The following is a 13877-nucleotide window of genomic DNA, read 5'->3' as shown; positions in this document are numbered from 1 at the left end:
AATCCAACAATAACTTGTAAATTACATATTTATGTATTTATTTTCCCTATTATTGTTTTAATAATTGACAATTCAAACAAAATTATTATTTAATTAAATAAAACAAACTAAATATAAAAAACAAAAAAAATAAAATGTTATTATTTTTTAAAAAATTGTCCGGCGAGTTAAAATCTAGATTGTTACATTATAAAAACGGCTGATGTGTGTAACCTTGTGTGTGTTATTCAAGCTAGTTTGAAACTCATAACATAACGGAGAAAAAAACAAAGACCATCGAAATCAATTAAAAAACGATAGGAATATGGATGGTTGTCAAAAAAAGCATTATATAAAGAAAGAGACCAAAGCAAGTCTAGTTTAGTAGTCATGTTTTAAAACCATTCATCTCCAATGGCTCACAACTTTATAGGTGAAACAATTTAGACCTTGACTACTAGTCACAAACTCAAGAGATACATCTCTCCAGAATTTAAAAAACTTCAGTCACTTCATACAAAACCCACCTTAACGCCAAGACCATGTTTTTCACCTATCCCTTCTTTCATGTCTCGCTTCTCTTCCATGTCCATTGTCTCTCTCACTTCTCCTCTCTTTATAATCTCTATGGCTCCGATGATCATCGTCTCTATATCTTCGACTCTCCTCACGCCTATCCCCATCTCTCATCTCTTCACGGCGTCTTCTTCCTCTTCTTCTGTCTTCATCTTCCCTGCTGTCTCTTTCTTCTCTCTCTCTGCGTTTCCTCTCCTTTTCTCTTACCTCTTCCCGGCCACGCTGTTTTCTACCATCATCAACTTCATCATCTCTGTGACGTCTTTTGCCTTCCCCATTACCATGAGGACTACTCCGACCAATCTTGTCCCTCCTCTCCCTCTCATCCCTCTCATGACTATTATGCTCTCTCTTGGGCATTTCAGGTGCATCACCCTCAAAAACCATATCATAGCCTTCACCTCCTCCGTGCTGTCTGTTTTGATCTTTTACAATGTACTTTGAAGACTGATTACCACCCACACAGTCCTTAGCAACATGATCCGTCGAGCCGCATTTGAAACATCCATTCCCCTTTTTGGAGTCTTTCTGCCGGAACTGTGACCAAAGTTTGGACACACTCTGACTGAAATCCACATGTATTCGTCTATCATCGATCAGAGCATTGTCCATCTTATAATAAGCTTGTTCGCATGCCTCCTTGATTTCAAACTCTATAAAAGCATAGCACAAACTGTCACCTGTCTTGAAATCACGGATTATATCAGCCGATACAACGGTTCCAAAGCGTGAAAAAATGGTATGGAGGTCCTCATCCTCAGTGACAGGATTCAGTTTGCAGACGAACAGCACATTGTCAGGTGGTTTTACCTCAGCCTCAGGAATATCTCCTATACTTTCAAGTACAACAGCACTAGAGTGGGCTGCCTTTTCGCGAATAACCTCCTCCAGTTCCTGAGCACCAAGTTCTTCATCCATTGGAACCCAATCATCTTCAAGTCGCACGTCATCTTTGACCTCTTCCTTGGGTTTTCCTTCGGGGGAAGCATCTGGTATCATTTCAGCCAGCTGTGGCGGATCATCAAATGGATCATCAAGTATATATGTGTGTTTGATTCTAATGTTTTTGAAGGGTCTGTTCTTTGCATCAACATAAGCTTCGTTTATCCTAGTCAAAGTTTCCAACCCCTCAGCAATCTCCCCAAACACCTGAAAAATGGCATATGGAATGGCATATTAAAAGATAATCGATATATACAAAAGAAAGAATTCGCAGATCATTTACAAATTTTGTACTTACAGTGTGTTTCCCATCAAGATAGTCTAAATCATCGCGAAGAGTGAAGTAGAACTGAAAAAAGAGTAGAAAAGTTCACATGAGGGACCCAGAGTTTTGATAATGAAAATATAAGACCATAAGCTTAGTAATTCATTAGCTTACCTGAGAAGCATTAAGATTTTCTCCACCACTGGCCATTGCAACAGTGCCGGTCTTTAAATGTTTTAAATCAAGATGAATCTCATCGCCGAAAAAACGAGCCTGCTCACCATACAGAAATCTGAAAAATCCAACATAGCAAACACAATATGGTTACGAAAAAGTGCAAACATTGACTGGAGAAAACACGAAAAAGGAGGTGGGAAAGGCAACACAGAAGGCAAAAAAAACTGATTTAAATGATACAAAAGGCAATAATACAAAGTCCACAAATCAAAAGGTACAAAATAAAAGCAACTTACTTGTAGATAGAATCTCCACCAGCTCCCGTACCAGTTGGATCACCCGTCTGTGCTGTGAAATCCTTTTGTACAGTGTGAAATAGGCACCCATTGTAATATTTGATCCTAACACCAAATAAATAATAAAGTTAAAAAACCCCGTGGAGACATAGTGAGTACCATAGAAACGTTTCTTAGGTAGTAGATAGGCAAAAAGAGACACTTACTTGCAAAGCTTGAGGAAGTTCTTGCAGGTCAAAGGGCATTTATTCGAGTAAAGGTCAATCACTATATCCCCAAGGCTCGTCACAATAAGAACTGACATGTTTTACTTCTTCTTGCAGAACCTGAAAACCAAAAAAATCACCGGAGGCAGGCAATTTAGATTACGAAGCCATTCAAACTAAGAAGAACCACCAAACAGTAGCATTCGAAAAGATGAAATCCCTAAATTTATCTCAAAACAAACCAATGAATCGCTACTAAAACCATAAATTCATCTCCTTAAATGTGACTACCACTGTTTTCCTTTGCAAAAATCGATATCGTCTCGCTCATCTAAACAACAAAAGGAACACACACACAAAAAAAAACCCTAAACCTATGCGAAAAAAAAAGAATCAACAAGAATAGAGATTTGCAAGCAATGTAGTTTCGTTCATCGTAAATTGAATCGAGGAAAATAGGAAGAGACGACCGGTGAGAAAATACGAACTAACCTCAGAAACAATACGAGCAAGGAGGCGCTCTCGGAGTTAGCCGGAAACTGTCGCGATTCGCGAGCAATGATGATTCTAGATTCCGTCGCCTGTGCTCTGTGCTGCTTATTCTGAATATTTCGACTCTTTTAATGGGCCTAACTTAGGGACCGTCAATGTTCGAATGAGGATAGGCCCAATAATACGCATGACCAAAATCACATGCTAACCGTACTTTTTAACCATAACTGGACCATACACTGATACACATAAACCATAACTATACAGTAGTATAATTTAAATTAAAAATATTATTACTAAATATTGTTTCTATTGGTGAAATATTAATATAATTATTTTTTAGTTAATTCCCCTTTAAAAATTTAATGTAGGATTTTATTAATATAAAATTAAAGACATCGAATAATTTATTAAATAATATTTAATTTATTGTAAAATAAATTAAATCGTATAATTTTTATCGAAATAGCAATAATTAATTATGCTATCCATTAGAAATAATATAGTACAATTTATATCATTATTGCCTAATTTCTCAAAGTCATTGTCATTTTAGCAAATTACCATTGTTTTGTTTACTAATTTTCACCTAGGCTAAATATATATTTACAATTTCCAAATATATAAGGATAGGCCCTAAAACTATGCTTGCTGTTTTTTTTCCTTCGTGCTAAAACTACGCGACGTTTTGTGGATTTCTCCACATTCCGCAGTCTCGGCGTTCTCAGCGTCGCGTCGCGTCTTGACCGCTCTTTTTGGTCAACAACAATCACCAGATATCTCAGCAAAAGCCGAGAAGGGGGAGATTCAGATGCTCGGAAAAATGAAACACCACCATAAGGTCACGGTGGCGTTATGTCTCATTTGGGCAGCCACGATCCTCTATGGCGAAATGTTCGCCTTCTGGGTTCCTTCTCTCTTCACTTGTTCTTGGCCTCACCATAATAAGGTCTCTCTCTTTCTCTAGTCTCCAATCAAATTTTTCAATAACTGAATGCTCAATTTTGGGGATTCAGTGAATCTAATTCGAGTTCGATTGTGTATTTGCTTATTTCTCTCTGAAAGTTGCGAGATTTACTGCAAAATGTCTATAAAAAACGAAGCTTTGAAAATTGAAATCCGACATTTCCGGTATTACTATTATTGGGAATGTAATCGTTCACTGATCTATAAATAGCTTTGATGCAACATTATTAAAAGGTCAATGTGTAAAGAATCTCTATAGATCTGCAGAAGCTTGGTTTCATCACTATTTGAGTCACTGTTGAGTTGTGATTGTTCATATCTGTTAGCTTCTTTTTTTTTTTACAGAGTGATGGGAATTTTACTAAAGTGGCCATTGTTACTGATCCCCAGGTGACTAGCTTTTCAAGTGCTTTTCGATTTTGGTTGTGTGTTGTTTTTGGAGTTTGATCATCTGATTATGTGTTGTTGTTGTTGGTGTCTTTATGCAGCTCATGGATAAGACATCGTTTCGTTTGTCGTCAAAGACGCTTGCTTTGGAGCTTGCTCAGTTTTATACTGATATAAACATGCGGAGATCGTTCTTTCAGTCTGTCTTGCCCTTCAAACCCGACGTTGTTTTGTTTTTAGGTGATTATTTCGATGGCGGGCCATTTCTGCCCGAGGACGAGTAAGTTCTCCTTGTTCTTGTCTTTTCACTTGTTCTTTTTTCTGCTCAAATGGTTTGTGAAAATACTTAAACTTCTTATTCTATTAGATGGCAGGAATCTTTAAGCCGGTTTAAACATGTATTTGGTGTGAATTCACAAGGCAAAGTTGGGGACATCCCTACATTTTACATCCCTGGGAACCATGATGTTGGCTATTCTCGGGTTGCGTCCCATAAGCAAGACGTACTAACACTTATCACCTTTTTCTCAAATATATCACATTTGTCCGCGACCTATATATTTGATATAACTTCACATTTCAACAGGTGATTGATCGATACCAAAAAGTTTTTGGGATCAGAAACCGCAGATTTATGATCGGAAGTGTTGAAGTCATCAGTATTGATGCACAAGCTATTGATGGTAATTACAATCTTTGCGCATTGATCATTAAGTTATTGTTTTACATGCTTAGAATTTATCCTCAAAGATAAACCAAGAATCTGTAACTAAAAAGCTGATGTATATTTGCAGGGAATCCTCAAAAGGATCTGGCATCAGAAGTTTGGAAGTTTGTACAAAATGTCTCCACGGGTGTGTGCTATTATTTAGCTGCATTATCTTCTATACTTACTATCTTTCTGAAGCTTGCACATAAAATTTTCTTATCTTGTTAGATGCACAGTCACATCCTAGAGTTTTATTGACCCACATCCCATTATATCGGCCTGATCAAACCCCATGCGGCCCTCACCGTGGTGTTTCTGTCATTGATCAGGTGATTTATCAGGTCGGATTGTAGTGTAATTCAGATACGAACACTTTGTTTTTGGTCTAAATTTCTACTCTTTCATGTACAGCGGTTTTGGCGCCATTTTCAAGATCAAGAAGTAATGTAAACTTCTATCTTTCCATTTTCTTATACAGACTTTGATTTAGATTATAATAAACCAGAATCAGGGCACAATTAATCCAATGTATTAATTTTTTTTTTATTAACTTCCTTTGCAGATACCAGAATTATGTTACTTCAGAATCATCAAAGAAGTTATTGGAGTTGATCAAACCCGTAAGATAAATTCTTCTATTTTATGTTCATGGGAGAGTTCTGTCTGTGTTTCTTGTCAATGTCATTAACTCTAAACCAAACAGTATAGCAACGTCTTTGCCTTTTCTTCTGCAGATACTCGTTCTGTCTGGCCATGATCATGACCAGTGCACTGTAACCCACAAGTCGGAAGCAGGATCTGTAATTGAGGTAACATTAATAAGTAATGGCCACAAAATAACACTATGGACAATCTTTGATAAGTGAATATCATATCACAGCATACTTTAGGTACTATAAGCTGGCAACAAGGAAATATACATCCGTCATTCATGCTATTATCTGTTCCCAACGCCATCCATCAAAACTCATCTGATCTAGAGAAAATGTTACACACCCAATTATGCTTCCTTCCGTGCCAATTATACATTTACATGTGGTATGTTCCTGACCAGAGAGTTCTTGGCTTTATGATTATTGTCTTGATGCATGCTTATGAATTTTTGAGTCTAATTTTGAGCTACCAGGTACCTTTCTCTGTTCGCTATGTCCCTTCTTGCTCTCCTTCTCTGGCCAAATCATGGGATAAGTTTCTTAAACAACGCTGCAGACTGTATATCAAATGTAATGAAGTCAAGCTTTTTAAGCAGCGTCACGAAGGAGAAGAATGAAGATGAGAACTGCGAGTATGAAATGGTATGGGACGCAGAAGGATCTATGCATCTCGTGAAGAAAGTTCTTCAAACTCCCGTGAAACGTCAAAGCGATAAACCTCTTGTAGAAAAGTAAGAAATCCATCAACCATCTTTTGGATTCTTCTCACTACAGACACAAGTTTTGATTTCCTCGTCTTCTTATTTCTTTCTAGGGGTAACGCGGTGTTGAGATCAGCAGCTAGAAAGAACACTAACGAACAGATTGAGCTTGTGATGGACTCAGATGTAAATACAGGTGCTGGTGGGTCTGATCCTCTGATGAGATCAGCATCAAAATCAAGAACAAAACTTGTGATCCAGAGAGTAATACGTACAATCATGATGATCATCGTCATTGCGGCGTTCAACGTTCCCATTTACATGATGTTGCTGTTCAAGGATTGGATTGAGCAGGAGGGATAAACTAAAGATAAATCTGATTGACGTGAAATTTTGGATTAAGCAAACTATCATCTGTTGTTGTATTATTAGAATATGAGAATCAAAAGAGACATGTTTAGTCTATATGGTTCAACACAACCATAGACTTATTTATTTGGTCTTATTAGAATATGATGCAATAAAAGAGAAACAAAACTGAAATATTACAGAGGAAATTGTCACTTATGAAACAAAACAGTCTTCTCCGGTCCAAAGTGAAACCAATCAAAACCCTTCAAAGAACTTCCATTTCTTAATTAAGGAACTAGCATCTCCAGTGTCTCTGTCTCAGACACAGTAAAAACTCCGGCTTGATTAGCGGATAAATTTCTTGCTCTCTCTGCCTTTTCTGATGCAAATTATCCCATGAAGCAAACCAAAAAAAACCCTAAAAGATTGATCCTTTAGGTTAAAAAACGACAGGCTTGAGGGTTTTGTTGCACCAGAATATATATCAGAAGAGAGAATCAAGTTTCTTGTGAAAGGATTTTGCCAAACAGCCAAAGGAGAGCTTCCATGGAGCTTCAAGAACTAGATATTAGGGACAGGGTGATATATATTAATATATAGATATATGTGTATATATATAGCATTTCGGATGTTATATGTAATTAAGGAAGAGTCATCTCTTTACTCATCGCCTTGGATGTACCAGCAACAAAGCATGGTAGCACAACGACGGAGGATGTAGAGACGAGCTCGTTGCTCCTTCACCAAGGAAGCACATTTGCTTGTAAAGGCGTGACCTTTGTTTAACTTACTCTTGAACTCAGCCATTGCCACAATCAAGGTTTGTTTTGCTTTTTATATTATATGAAAAGAAAGAGAACAAATAAAAAAGATTGAAACTTTTGGGTGTACGTAGAATTTGATGAAGAAAAGAAAAAACCCTTTTGTGGGTAAAAGAAGAGAGAGTTGTTGAGAAATAGAAAAGGGGAATGAAGAATATATATAGAGTGAAGAGGAAGAAGAGAAATCTTGGGGGAAAAGGTGAATTAGATACGAAGGAAAGAAGAAACAGATGAACATGGTCTGAGTTTTGGTTCATTAATTGACATTGGGATTTGCATGGATCTCTTTTTTGATTCTCCAAGGAAGTATAGTTTCATCTTTCATGGAATCATCAAAACATCAATAATTTATTACTATATCTTATATTATTATAAACTTTTTGTATGCTCATATAGCTTTAATCTATTGTTCATTGATACAAGTTAATTTTTATTTTACCTCCCCAACAACAAATAATATATAGCCGGCCAAAACTTTTTAAAAGATCCCTCACTTGTACTGTATACTGTGTACCTTTTGAATTAAGCAAATATACTGAAGTGATGATAATTTGGTATTCCGGCCTAATAATATAAATCCAAAAAAAAGAAAATCACATGAACAACTTGCATAGAAATCAAATAAGTAAGAGTGAAATATAAGAAAGAGTATAATAGGAAGAAAGGTAGAGCATGAAAAGAGGATACACAGTTGTGGTAAAGAAGACAAAAGCATTGAATGTGTATTTTTGCTTTGCTTCTGATTTTCTTAATCTCAATTCTCAATTTCCCAAAACTCTAATAATTACACCCAAAACAAAAGAAAAGAAGGTTGTTTATACAAATGGACCCAATGCTAAGGCCCATATAGATCTCTCTGTTCCCACTTCTGAGCTAGTCAAATATGAAAAGACAACAAAAGAAAAGTATGCATGCCTGAACTCAGTTGGTAGTTTATAATTTAGAACTCCTTTTGGTAAGATAGCGGTTAGGAAAACTGGAAAAGAAAGGTAAATTTACTTATATAGTTTCTTGTATGAATTTCAGAACCAACAAAAGAATATGTCAAAATCAAAAATGATCAGACTGCTAATTTTGCTACCTCTAGAGAGAATCGTATGAGATATTTTCAACGTTAAAAACGCCTTAAACGCGTTTGCCACTAGCGTTACAGCTTTTACCCACATAATGATAGTAATTATTATTGCTCTGAATTTTAATGCTGCTCTTGTTCAAGCTTTTACTGCGCAGTAAATGCGACAGCCCCCACCACAACCACTTCTTCTTCCGTGGCGTGACGACAGCAGTCACGTGGCCAGCATGTGCCTTCGTCTTCTTCACCAGACCTCGGATCTCCGGCGGTTTATAGTTTCTGATCAACGGCCACTTGATCCCTTCGAAAAACTCATGCCGTTTGATATCTTGCGCACCCCTGGCGCATCCTAGCCTCTTCCTCGGATCTTTCTCCAATAGCTTCTCTATCAAATCCTTCGCTTCAACCATACCTTCTTCTTCTTCCTCTTCTAACGTGAACGCCACGTCGTTGTTAGATACTATGTTGCGCAGTGTTTGCTCTTTGGTACCACCTTTAAACGGCGTCGTCCCGTGTAACATCTCGTATAAGAATATCCCAAACGCCCACCAGTCTACTCCGCTTCCGTGTCCGTTTCCGGCGACTAGTTCCGGCGCTAGATACTCGTGAGTTCCTACACATGACTTCGAAAACGCCGTCACTGGCTCCGCCGCGAACTCCGCTACTATCTCTTCTCTCTCGTACTCTACCTCCGTGGAGAAGAAACAACCTCCTCGACGGCGACTCCTCCGTGGTGAAGACGGAGGAGACGAAGGTCTCCGGAAACGTCGAGATCGGAAAGTTGGAACTACGTCCGCTTTGAAACAGAGATCAAAATCTGAGAGCATGATATGTCCATCTTCACGAATCAAGATATTCTCCGGTTTGAGATCTCGGTAAACGATTCCGAGAGCGTGGAGATACTCCAAGGCGACGAGTACTTCGGCGGCGAAGAATCTAACCGGAGAAATCGGTAACCGGTTATTAGGTTGCTTACGGAGCAAGGAATGTAAATCACCGTTAGGGCAGTAGTCTATGAGGAGGCAAGTATAGTGAGAAGCGTCGATACGTGCGTAGAGTGTAGGTAAGAAGGGGTGGTCTAGCATGGAGAGGATCTCAGCTTCTGTTTCCACGTGTGAAATCTTCTTCGCCGTGAGAACATCACGGTCGATTACTTTAAGCGCGAACCCGGTGGGGTTAGGGCAGTCACGGAGGTGACAGAGGAAAACACGGCCGAGGTTACCAGTTCCGAGGTGGCGGACGAGTTTTAAGTGACGGAGATGGAGTCTTCTGTCGGAGGAGAGAGTTGTTGCGGCTCTGATTGCTGTCCAGTGAGGATCATAGCGACGGTGGTGGAGTGTTGTTGCGGCGGAAGAAGTGGTGGTTGAAGGAGTTGTCGCGGTTGAGAGTCTGTCGTTGAAGCTTAAGGTTAGGCTTGAGCGTGCGAGACTTGATCTAGCGCTTGATGAGGTGAATGTACGGTCTGTGGTGGTGGAGGTGAAGCTGAGATCGAGATCTGTGTCGAGGTAATAAACGTCGTCTTCCATTTTTTTTTCCCGGTGAAGTTTTTATTTCTTTGGTTTATTTGTGGGTTGTTGTTCCCTATATTATTAAGGTTGAAGGTGATGATGAGGAGTTATATATATAAAGGGGGGGGGGGGGGGGGAGATGAGTAACGAAATGGTTTGATTAGTGATTATTTAATTTCGTTTTGTTTGTGTTTGGAGTAAATTAGGGTTGACTTGTGTGAAAGGACAAAGATGAGATGTAGTTTGACCTCCCAATGTGTCATTTCATTATTTTAAGAACACTCGGATTGTAATTGTTTTTGGGTGTGTAAGCACTAAAGCACATGGTTTTTTTTCTTCCCATCAATATAGAGTTAAATTAAGCCTTAAGAGGAATTAATTAGCAGACATACTTTGTTATATTCAATGATATACGTTCAAATTAACCTTTCTATAGTTCGTGATAATTTGATATTTTGACTGGTATAGATCGGTAGTTAAAGAGAACGTTAATTTGCATTTTTGGGTTGAAATAATGTTTGATAAAAAAAGGGAACGTTTCCGAGAGAGTTCAGCTTGTCTCATACTTGGGGAAGACTTCCTTTGTTAATTTATTAACTAATGGAAGGGTCTAAAACTTTGATGGCGGCTGCCAAGGGTGATCTTAGGGTTTCGAATACGGGTGGGCATGATACGGCCATGTTGGACATCGGAGATGGTGGGAGGCCATCAGGGGATCCGTCGGATAGGCCGATGGCATGGCTGCAGAAGGTAGTGGGTAGTATTTTTGGTGGGATGCCGCGACCGGAGGATGTTTTGGATGATAAGTTCGTGACTAAGCGGGTTATTTTGGCTTTTTTCAATGGGAAGGATGGCGAGCTAGTGATTACTATCAACGATGAGGTGTTAACAGTTATGCAGGGGTGCATGATTGTTAAAGTGTTAGGTCGGAATATCTCAGTCGCGGTGTTGAGTAGGCGCTTGCGGGAGTTGTGGAAGCCTGCGGGGGCTATGTACGTGATGGATCTACCTCGACAATTCTTTATGATCCGTTTTGACCGAGAAGAGGAATACATGGCGGCACTCACAGGTGGACCATGGAGAGTGTTCGGTAGTTACCTTATGACGCAAGCATGGTCCTCTGAGTTTGACCCGCTGCGTGATGAGATCATAACGACGCTGGTGTGGATCCGCTTGGCGAATCTCCCACTGACTTTTTATCATTGTTCCATTCTGATGAGTGTCGCACAAGAGTTGGGAAATCCGGTTAAGGTGGATCTTACAACCTTACAGTTTGAGAGGGCTCGCTTTACCAGGGTTTGTGTGGAATTTAACTGAAGGAGGCCGCTTAAGGGCACGGTGATGGTAAATGGTGAGAGATACTTTGTGTCTTATGAGGGCTTGGCAGCTATTTGTTCCCAATGTGGGATGTATGGGCATTTAGTTCATACGTGTCCTCAGTTAGCTTAGGTGCGAAGTCCGGTTGAGGTGCCACCGACGGTGGTTGCAGAATCTAGTGTTGGACGGTCCACTGATGATGGTTTTACAACTGTACGTCGTACTGGGAGGAAAGCTAAGTCAGGGGCCGCGCAAGTGATTGCGTCGGCGGTGTCATGGGAAGCTGTCCATGGAAGGAAACTCCGTGAGATCCCGCTTAACACGGTTTTTGGAAATATTGCCATTTCTAACAAATTTGGTGGATTAGACGTTGATATGGTATCTCGTGATAAACGAGAAGTTGCTGTTTCTGTGGAGGGAAATAAGGAGAATGATATTATCCCGGATCTTCAACAAAAAGGAAAGGGTGTTGAGCAAGGTAAGGGGCGTTTATTGGGTGGGTTTTTGGAGAAATCGCCTAGTGAATTTTCAGGTGTGTTTAAAGAGACCGCTCATGGACCTGCTAAATTGTTTGATCGGACTGGGCCTAAGCTTAATGGGCCTAAACCAAAGAGCAAGCCCAGTAGGCCGGTGAGGGGGCTGATTTTTGGTCCGAGCATAAGTACTGTTGAAATCTCTAAATCGAGAAAGAGGTTGCGTATGGAGACAAAGAGCCTTGGTCGTCCCGGTGGAATAGTGGTTCAAGATAGCGGACAGTTAGCTGTCATAGAGTCATCGGTGCCTTCCGATGGTAATGGCGGGGCTACTTCACCACCTATTGCGGTGGAGGATCCTAGTGTTGGAGATAACTCGATGCAGATCCTTCCAACGGAAGCGCCGGAGGGAAACCACACATGACAGAACGCCCTGGTGGTTCGATTTCACCTCTTTTTCCTCATAATAATGATGAATTGCTTGTTTTGGAATTGTTGGGGGGCTAATAAACCTACTTTCCGTAGATCGATCCGATATATTTTGAAGAAGTGGAAAACGGATGTTCTTGCTTTGTTTTAAACACACTCTGAGGGGGATAGAGCTAAACGGATTTGTCAAGGGCTGGGGTTTGATAATGAGTTTCGAGTGGATGCAGTTGGCCAAAGTGGAGGACTTTGGTTGTTATGGAAGTCAGGATTAGGTGATGTGACAATCATCAGTTCGTCAGAACAGTTTATTCATGCGAGGTTTGTTTCGGGGATTGATAGCTTATATATCATTGATGTGTATGCTGCTCCTACTGCAAGTCGGCGTAGTGGTTATGGAGTTTACTTAAAGATGAGATACAAAGTATCACTGAGCCAGTCATTGTGGGGGGGGGGGTGACTTTAACACTATTGTCAGGTCTGACGAGAGGTCCGTGGGAATGGCAAGTTATCATCAAACTCGCTTGCTTTTGGAAACTGGATTAATGAGTTCTTTCTCATTGATATGGATTTTAAAGGTAACCAATTCATGTGGCGTAGAGGGCGTGTATTGAGTACCTTTGTTGCTAAGAGATTGAATCGGGTTTTATGTTCTGCTCACACTCGTTTGAAGTGGTAGGTTGCCGTGGTAACTCACCTCCTGTTTCTATCTTCGGACCATGCTCCACTTTACATCCAATTATGCCCGGAACCTACGAAGGATCCGCGAAGGCGTCCTTTCCGTTTTGAGGAAGCATTGCTTCAACACGAGGGGTTCAAGGAGTTGCTTGTGGGTTCATGGGATAATGGTTTGTCCATTCCACAAGCTTTGCAAGGGCTGCAAATGAAGTTAAAACGTTGGAACAGGGAGGTGTTTGGTGATGTAAAGAAGCGTAAAGATGAGTTGCTGCAGAAATTAAAAGTGGTTCAAGATTTGTTGGAGACAACTCAAACGGATGACTTACTTAGTGAAGAAGAAAATCTACTTAAGGAGTTTGATGTGGTATTGGAGCAGGAAGAGGTTATCTGGTTCCAAAAATCAAGAGAGAAACTGATGTGCTTGGGGACCGCAATACAACTTTTTTCCACACTTCGACTGTGATTAGAAGAAGAAGAAACAGAATAGAGATGTTGAAAGATAATTTTGGAAGATGGATTTCAGACATGGAGGAGTTGGAGAAACTAGCAGTTGGTTATTATACTCGTCTTTTATTCTTTAGCTGATGTTGATGAGGTTATTGAGAGCTTACCCATTGGTGGCTTTCCGATATTAACCCGAGTGGAAAAAGTAGCACTCTGTGCACCCGTTTTGGATACAGAGGTGGAGATTTCAGTACGCAATATGGGCAGGTTTAAAGCGGCTTTGATTCCGAAAGTAGAGAAGCCTGAGACAATATCACAGTTCCGACCAATTAGTTTATGTAATGTCTTGTTCAAGATCATTACTAAGCTCATGGTTATGCAGTTAAAGAAAGTGATCTCTAAGTTAGTTGGACCTGCACAATCCAGTTTTATTCTGGG

General features: G+C 39.9%; 5 protein-coding genes across 7 annotated transcripts; 2 read left to right on the top strand and 3 right to left on the bottom strand.

Moving 5' to 3' along the window:
- Nucleotides 1-309: 309 nt before the first annotated feature.
- Nucleotides 310-3122, bottom strand: LOC104742896 (peptidyl-prolyl cis-trans isomerase CYP59). Its single transcript, XM_010463978.3, has 6 exons — nucleotides 2934-3122; nucleotides 2442-2561; nucleotides 2236-2340; nucleotides 1937-2054; nucleotides 1796-1846; nucleotides 310-1704 (listed from the first exon to the last, which is right to left on the bottom strand). Exons 2-6 carry the CDS (start codon nucleotides 2537-2539, stop codon nucleotides 529-531), a joined length of 1548 nt encoding a protein of 515 aa, XP_010462280.2. The 5' UTR covers nucleotides 2540-2561; nucleotides 2934-3122; the 3' UTR covers nucleotides 310-528.
- Nucleotides 3123-3564: 442 nt separating this feature from the next.
- Nucleotides 3565-6906, top strand: LOC104758724 (uncharacterized protein C630.12). 3 transcript variants are annotated; one of them, XM_010463977.3, is made up of 13 exons: nucleotides 3565-3882; nucleotides 4245-4289; nucleotides 4388-4566; nucleotides 4654-4789; nucleotides 4873-4969; nucleotides 5081-5140; nucleotides 5224-5324; nucleotides 5407-5441; nucleotides 5558-5615; nucleotides 5730-5804; nucleotides 5876-6033; nucleotides 6122-6379; nucleotides 6463-6906. In XM_010463977.3, the coding sequence occupies exons 1-13, from the start codon at nucleotides 3745-3747 to the stop codon at nucleotides 6710-6712; spliced, it is 1590 nt and encodes a 529-aa protein (XP_010462279.1). In that variant the 5' UTR covers nucleotides 3565-3744; the 3' UTR covers nucleotides 6713-6906. The 3 variants fall into 3 exon arrangements, 2 of the variants coding, with proteins under 2 accessions (XP_010462279.1, XP_087341476.1); XR_015580427.1 differs by having other exon boundaries at nucleotides 3588-3882; nucleotides 5407-5436; XM_087485350.1 differs by lacking the exon at nucleotides 6463-6906 and having other exon boundaries at nucleotides 3588-3882; nucleotides 6122-6383.
- A 321-nt stretch (nucleotides 6907-7227) lies between these two features.
- On the bottom strand, nucleotides 7228-7633 carry LOC104742894 (small polypeptide DEVIL 22). Its single transcript, XM_010463976.2, has one exon. It carries the CDS (start codon nucleotides 7505-7507, stop codon nucleotides 7361-7363), a length of 147 nt encoding a protein of 48 aa, XP_010462278.1. The 5' UTR covers nucleotides 7508-7633; the 3' UTR covers nucleotides 7228-7360.
- An 855-nt stretch (nucleotides 7634-8488) lies between these two features.
- Nucleotides 8489-10184, bottom strand: LOC104742893 (serine/threonine-protein kinase WAG1). The gene has a single exon (XM_010463975.3). The coding sequence runs from the start codon at nucleotides 10117-10119 to the stop codon at nucleotides 8647-8649; it is 1473 nt and encodes a 490-aa protein (XP_010462277.1). The 5' UTR covers nucleotides 10120-10184; the 3' UTR covers nucleotides 8489-8646.
- A 517-nt stretch (nucleotides 10185-10701) lies between these two features.
- On the top strand, nucleotides 10702-12315 carry LOC147928936 (uncharacterized). Its single transcript, XM_087486325.1, has 2 exons — nucleotides 10702-11397; nucleotides 11551-12315. Exons 1-2 carry the CDS (start codon nucleotides 10702-10704, stop codon nucleotides 12313-12315), a joined length of 1461 nt encoding a protein of 486 aa, XP_087342451.1.
- The last annotated feature ends 1562 nt before the right edge of the window (nucleotides 12316-13877 follow it).

This window comes from Camelina sativa, chromosome 14, assembly GCF_030686135.1.
Source record: "Camelina sativa cultivar CO46 ecotype springtype chromosome 14, ASM3068613v1".
Lineage (NCBI taxonomy): Eukaryota > Viridiplantae > Streptophyta > Magnoliopsida > Brassicales > Brassicaceae > Camelina > Camelina sativa.
Note: the sequence above shows the minus strand (reverse complement) of the source record. Positions and strands in the feature narration are given on the sequence as shown.

Bases quoted from the DNA above. Each gene is read 5' to 3' on its own strand.
- LOC104742893 (XM_010463975.3), bottom strand. From the start codon at position 10,119: ATGGAAGACGACGTTTATTACCTCGACACAGATCTCGATCTCAGCTTC.
- LOC147928936 (XM_087486325.1), top strand. From the start codon at position 10,702: ATGGAAGGGTCTAAAACTTTGATGGCGGCTGCCAAGGGTGATCTTAGG. The intron at 11,398-11,550 runs GTTTGTGTGGAA...CAGTTAGCTTAG, and splicing joins AGAGGGCTCGCTTTACCAGG to GTGCGAAGTCCGGTTGAGGT.
- LOC104742896 (XM_010463978.3), bottom strand. From the start codon at position 2,539: ATGTCAGTTCTTATTGTGACGAGCCTTGGGGATATAGTGATTGACCTT. The intron at 2,055-2,235 runs GTAAGTTGCTTT...TGGATTTTTCAG, and splicing joins GGTGGAGATTCTATCTACAA to ATTTCTGTATGGTGAGCAGG. The intron at 1,705-1,795 runs GTAAGTACAAAA...GCCATTTTTCAG, and splicing joins ATCTTGATGGGAAACACACT to GTGTTTGGGGAGATTGCTGA.
- LOC104758724 (XM_010463977.3), top strand. From the start codon at position 3,745: ATGCTCGGAAAAATGAAACACCACCATAAGGTCACGGTGGCGTTATGT. The intron at 5,442-5,557 runs GTAAACTTCTAT...CTTCCTTTGCAG, and splicing joins TTTCAAGATCAAGAAGTAAT to ATACCAGAATTATGTTACTT. The intron at 6,034-6,121 runs GTATGTTCCTGA...TTGAGCTACCAG, and splicing joins CAATTATACATTTACATGTG to GTACCTTTCTCTGTTCGCTA.
- LOC104742894 (XM_010463976.2), bottom strand. From the start codon at position 7,507: ATGGCTGAGTTCAAGAGTAAGTTAAACAAAGGTCACGCCTTTACAAGC.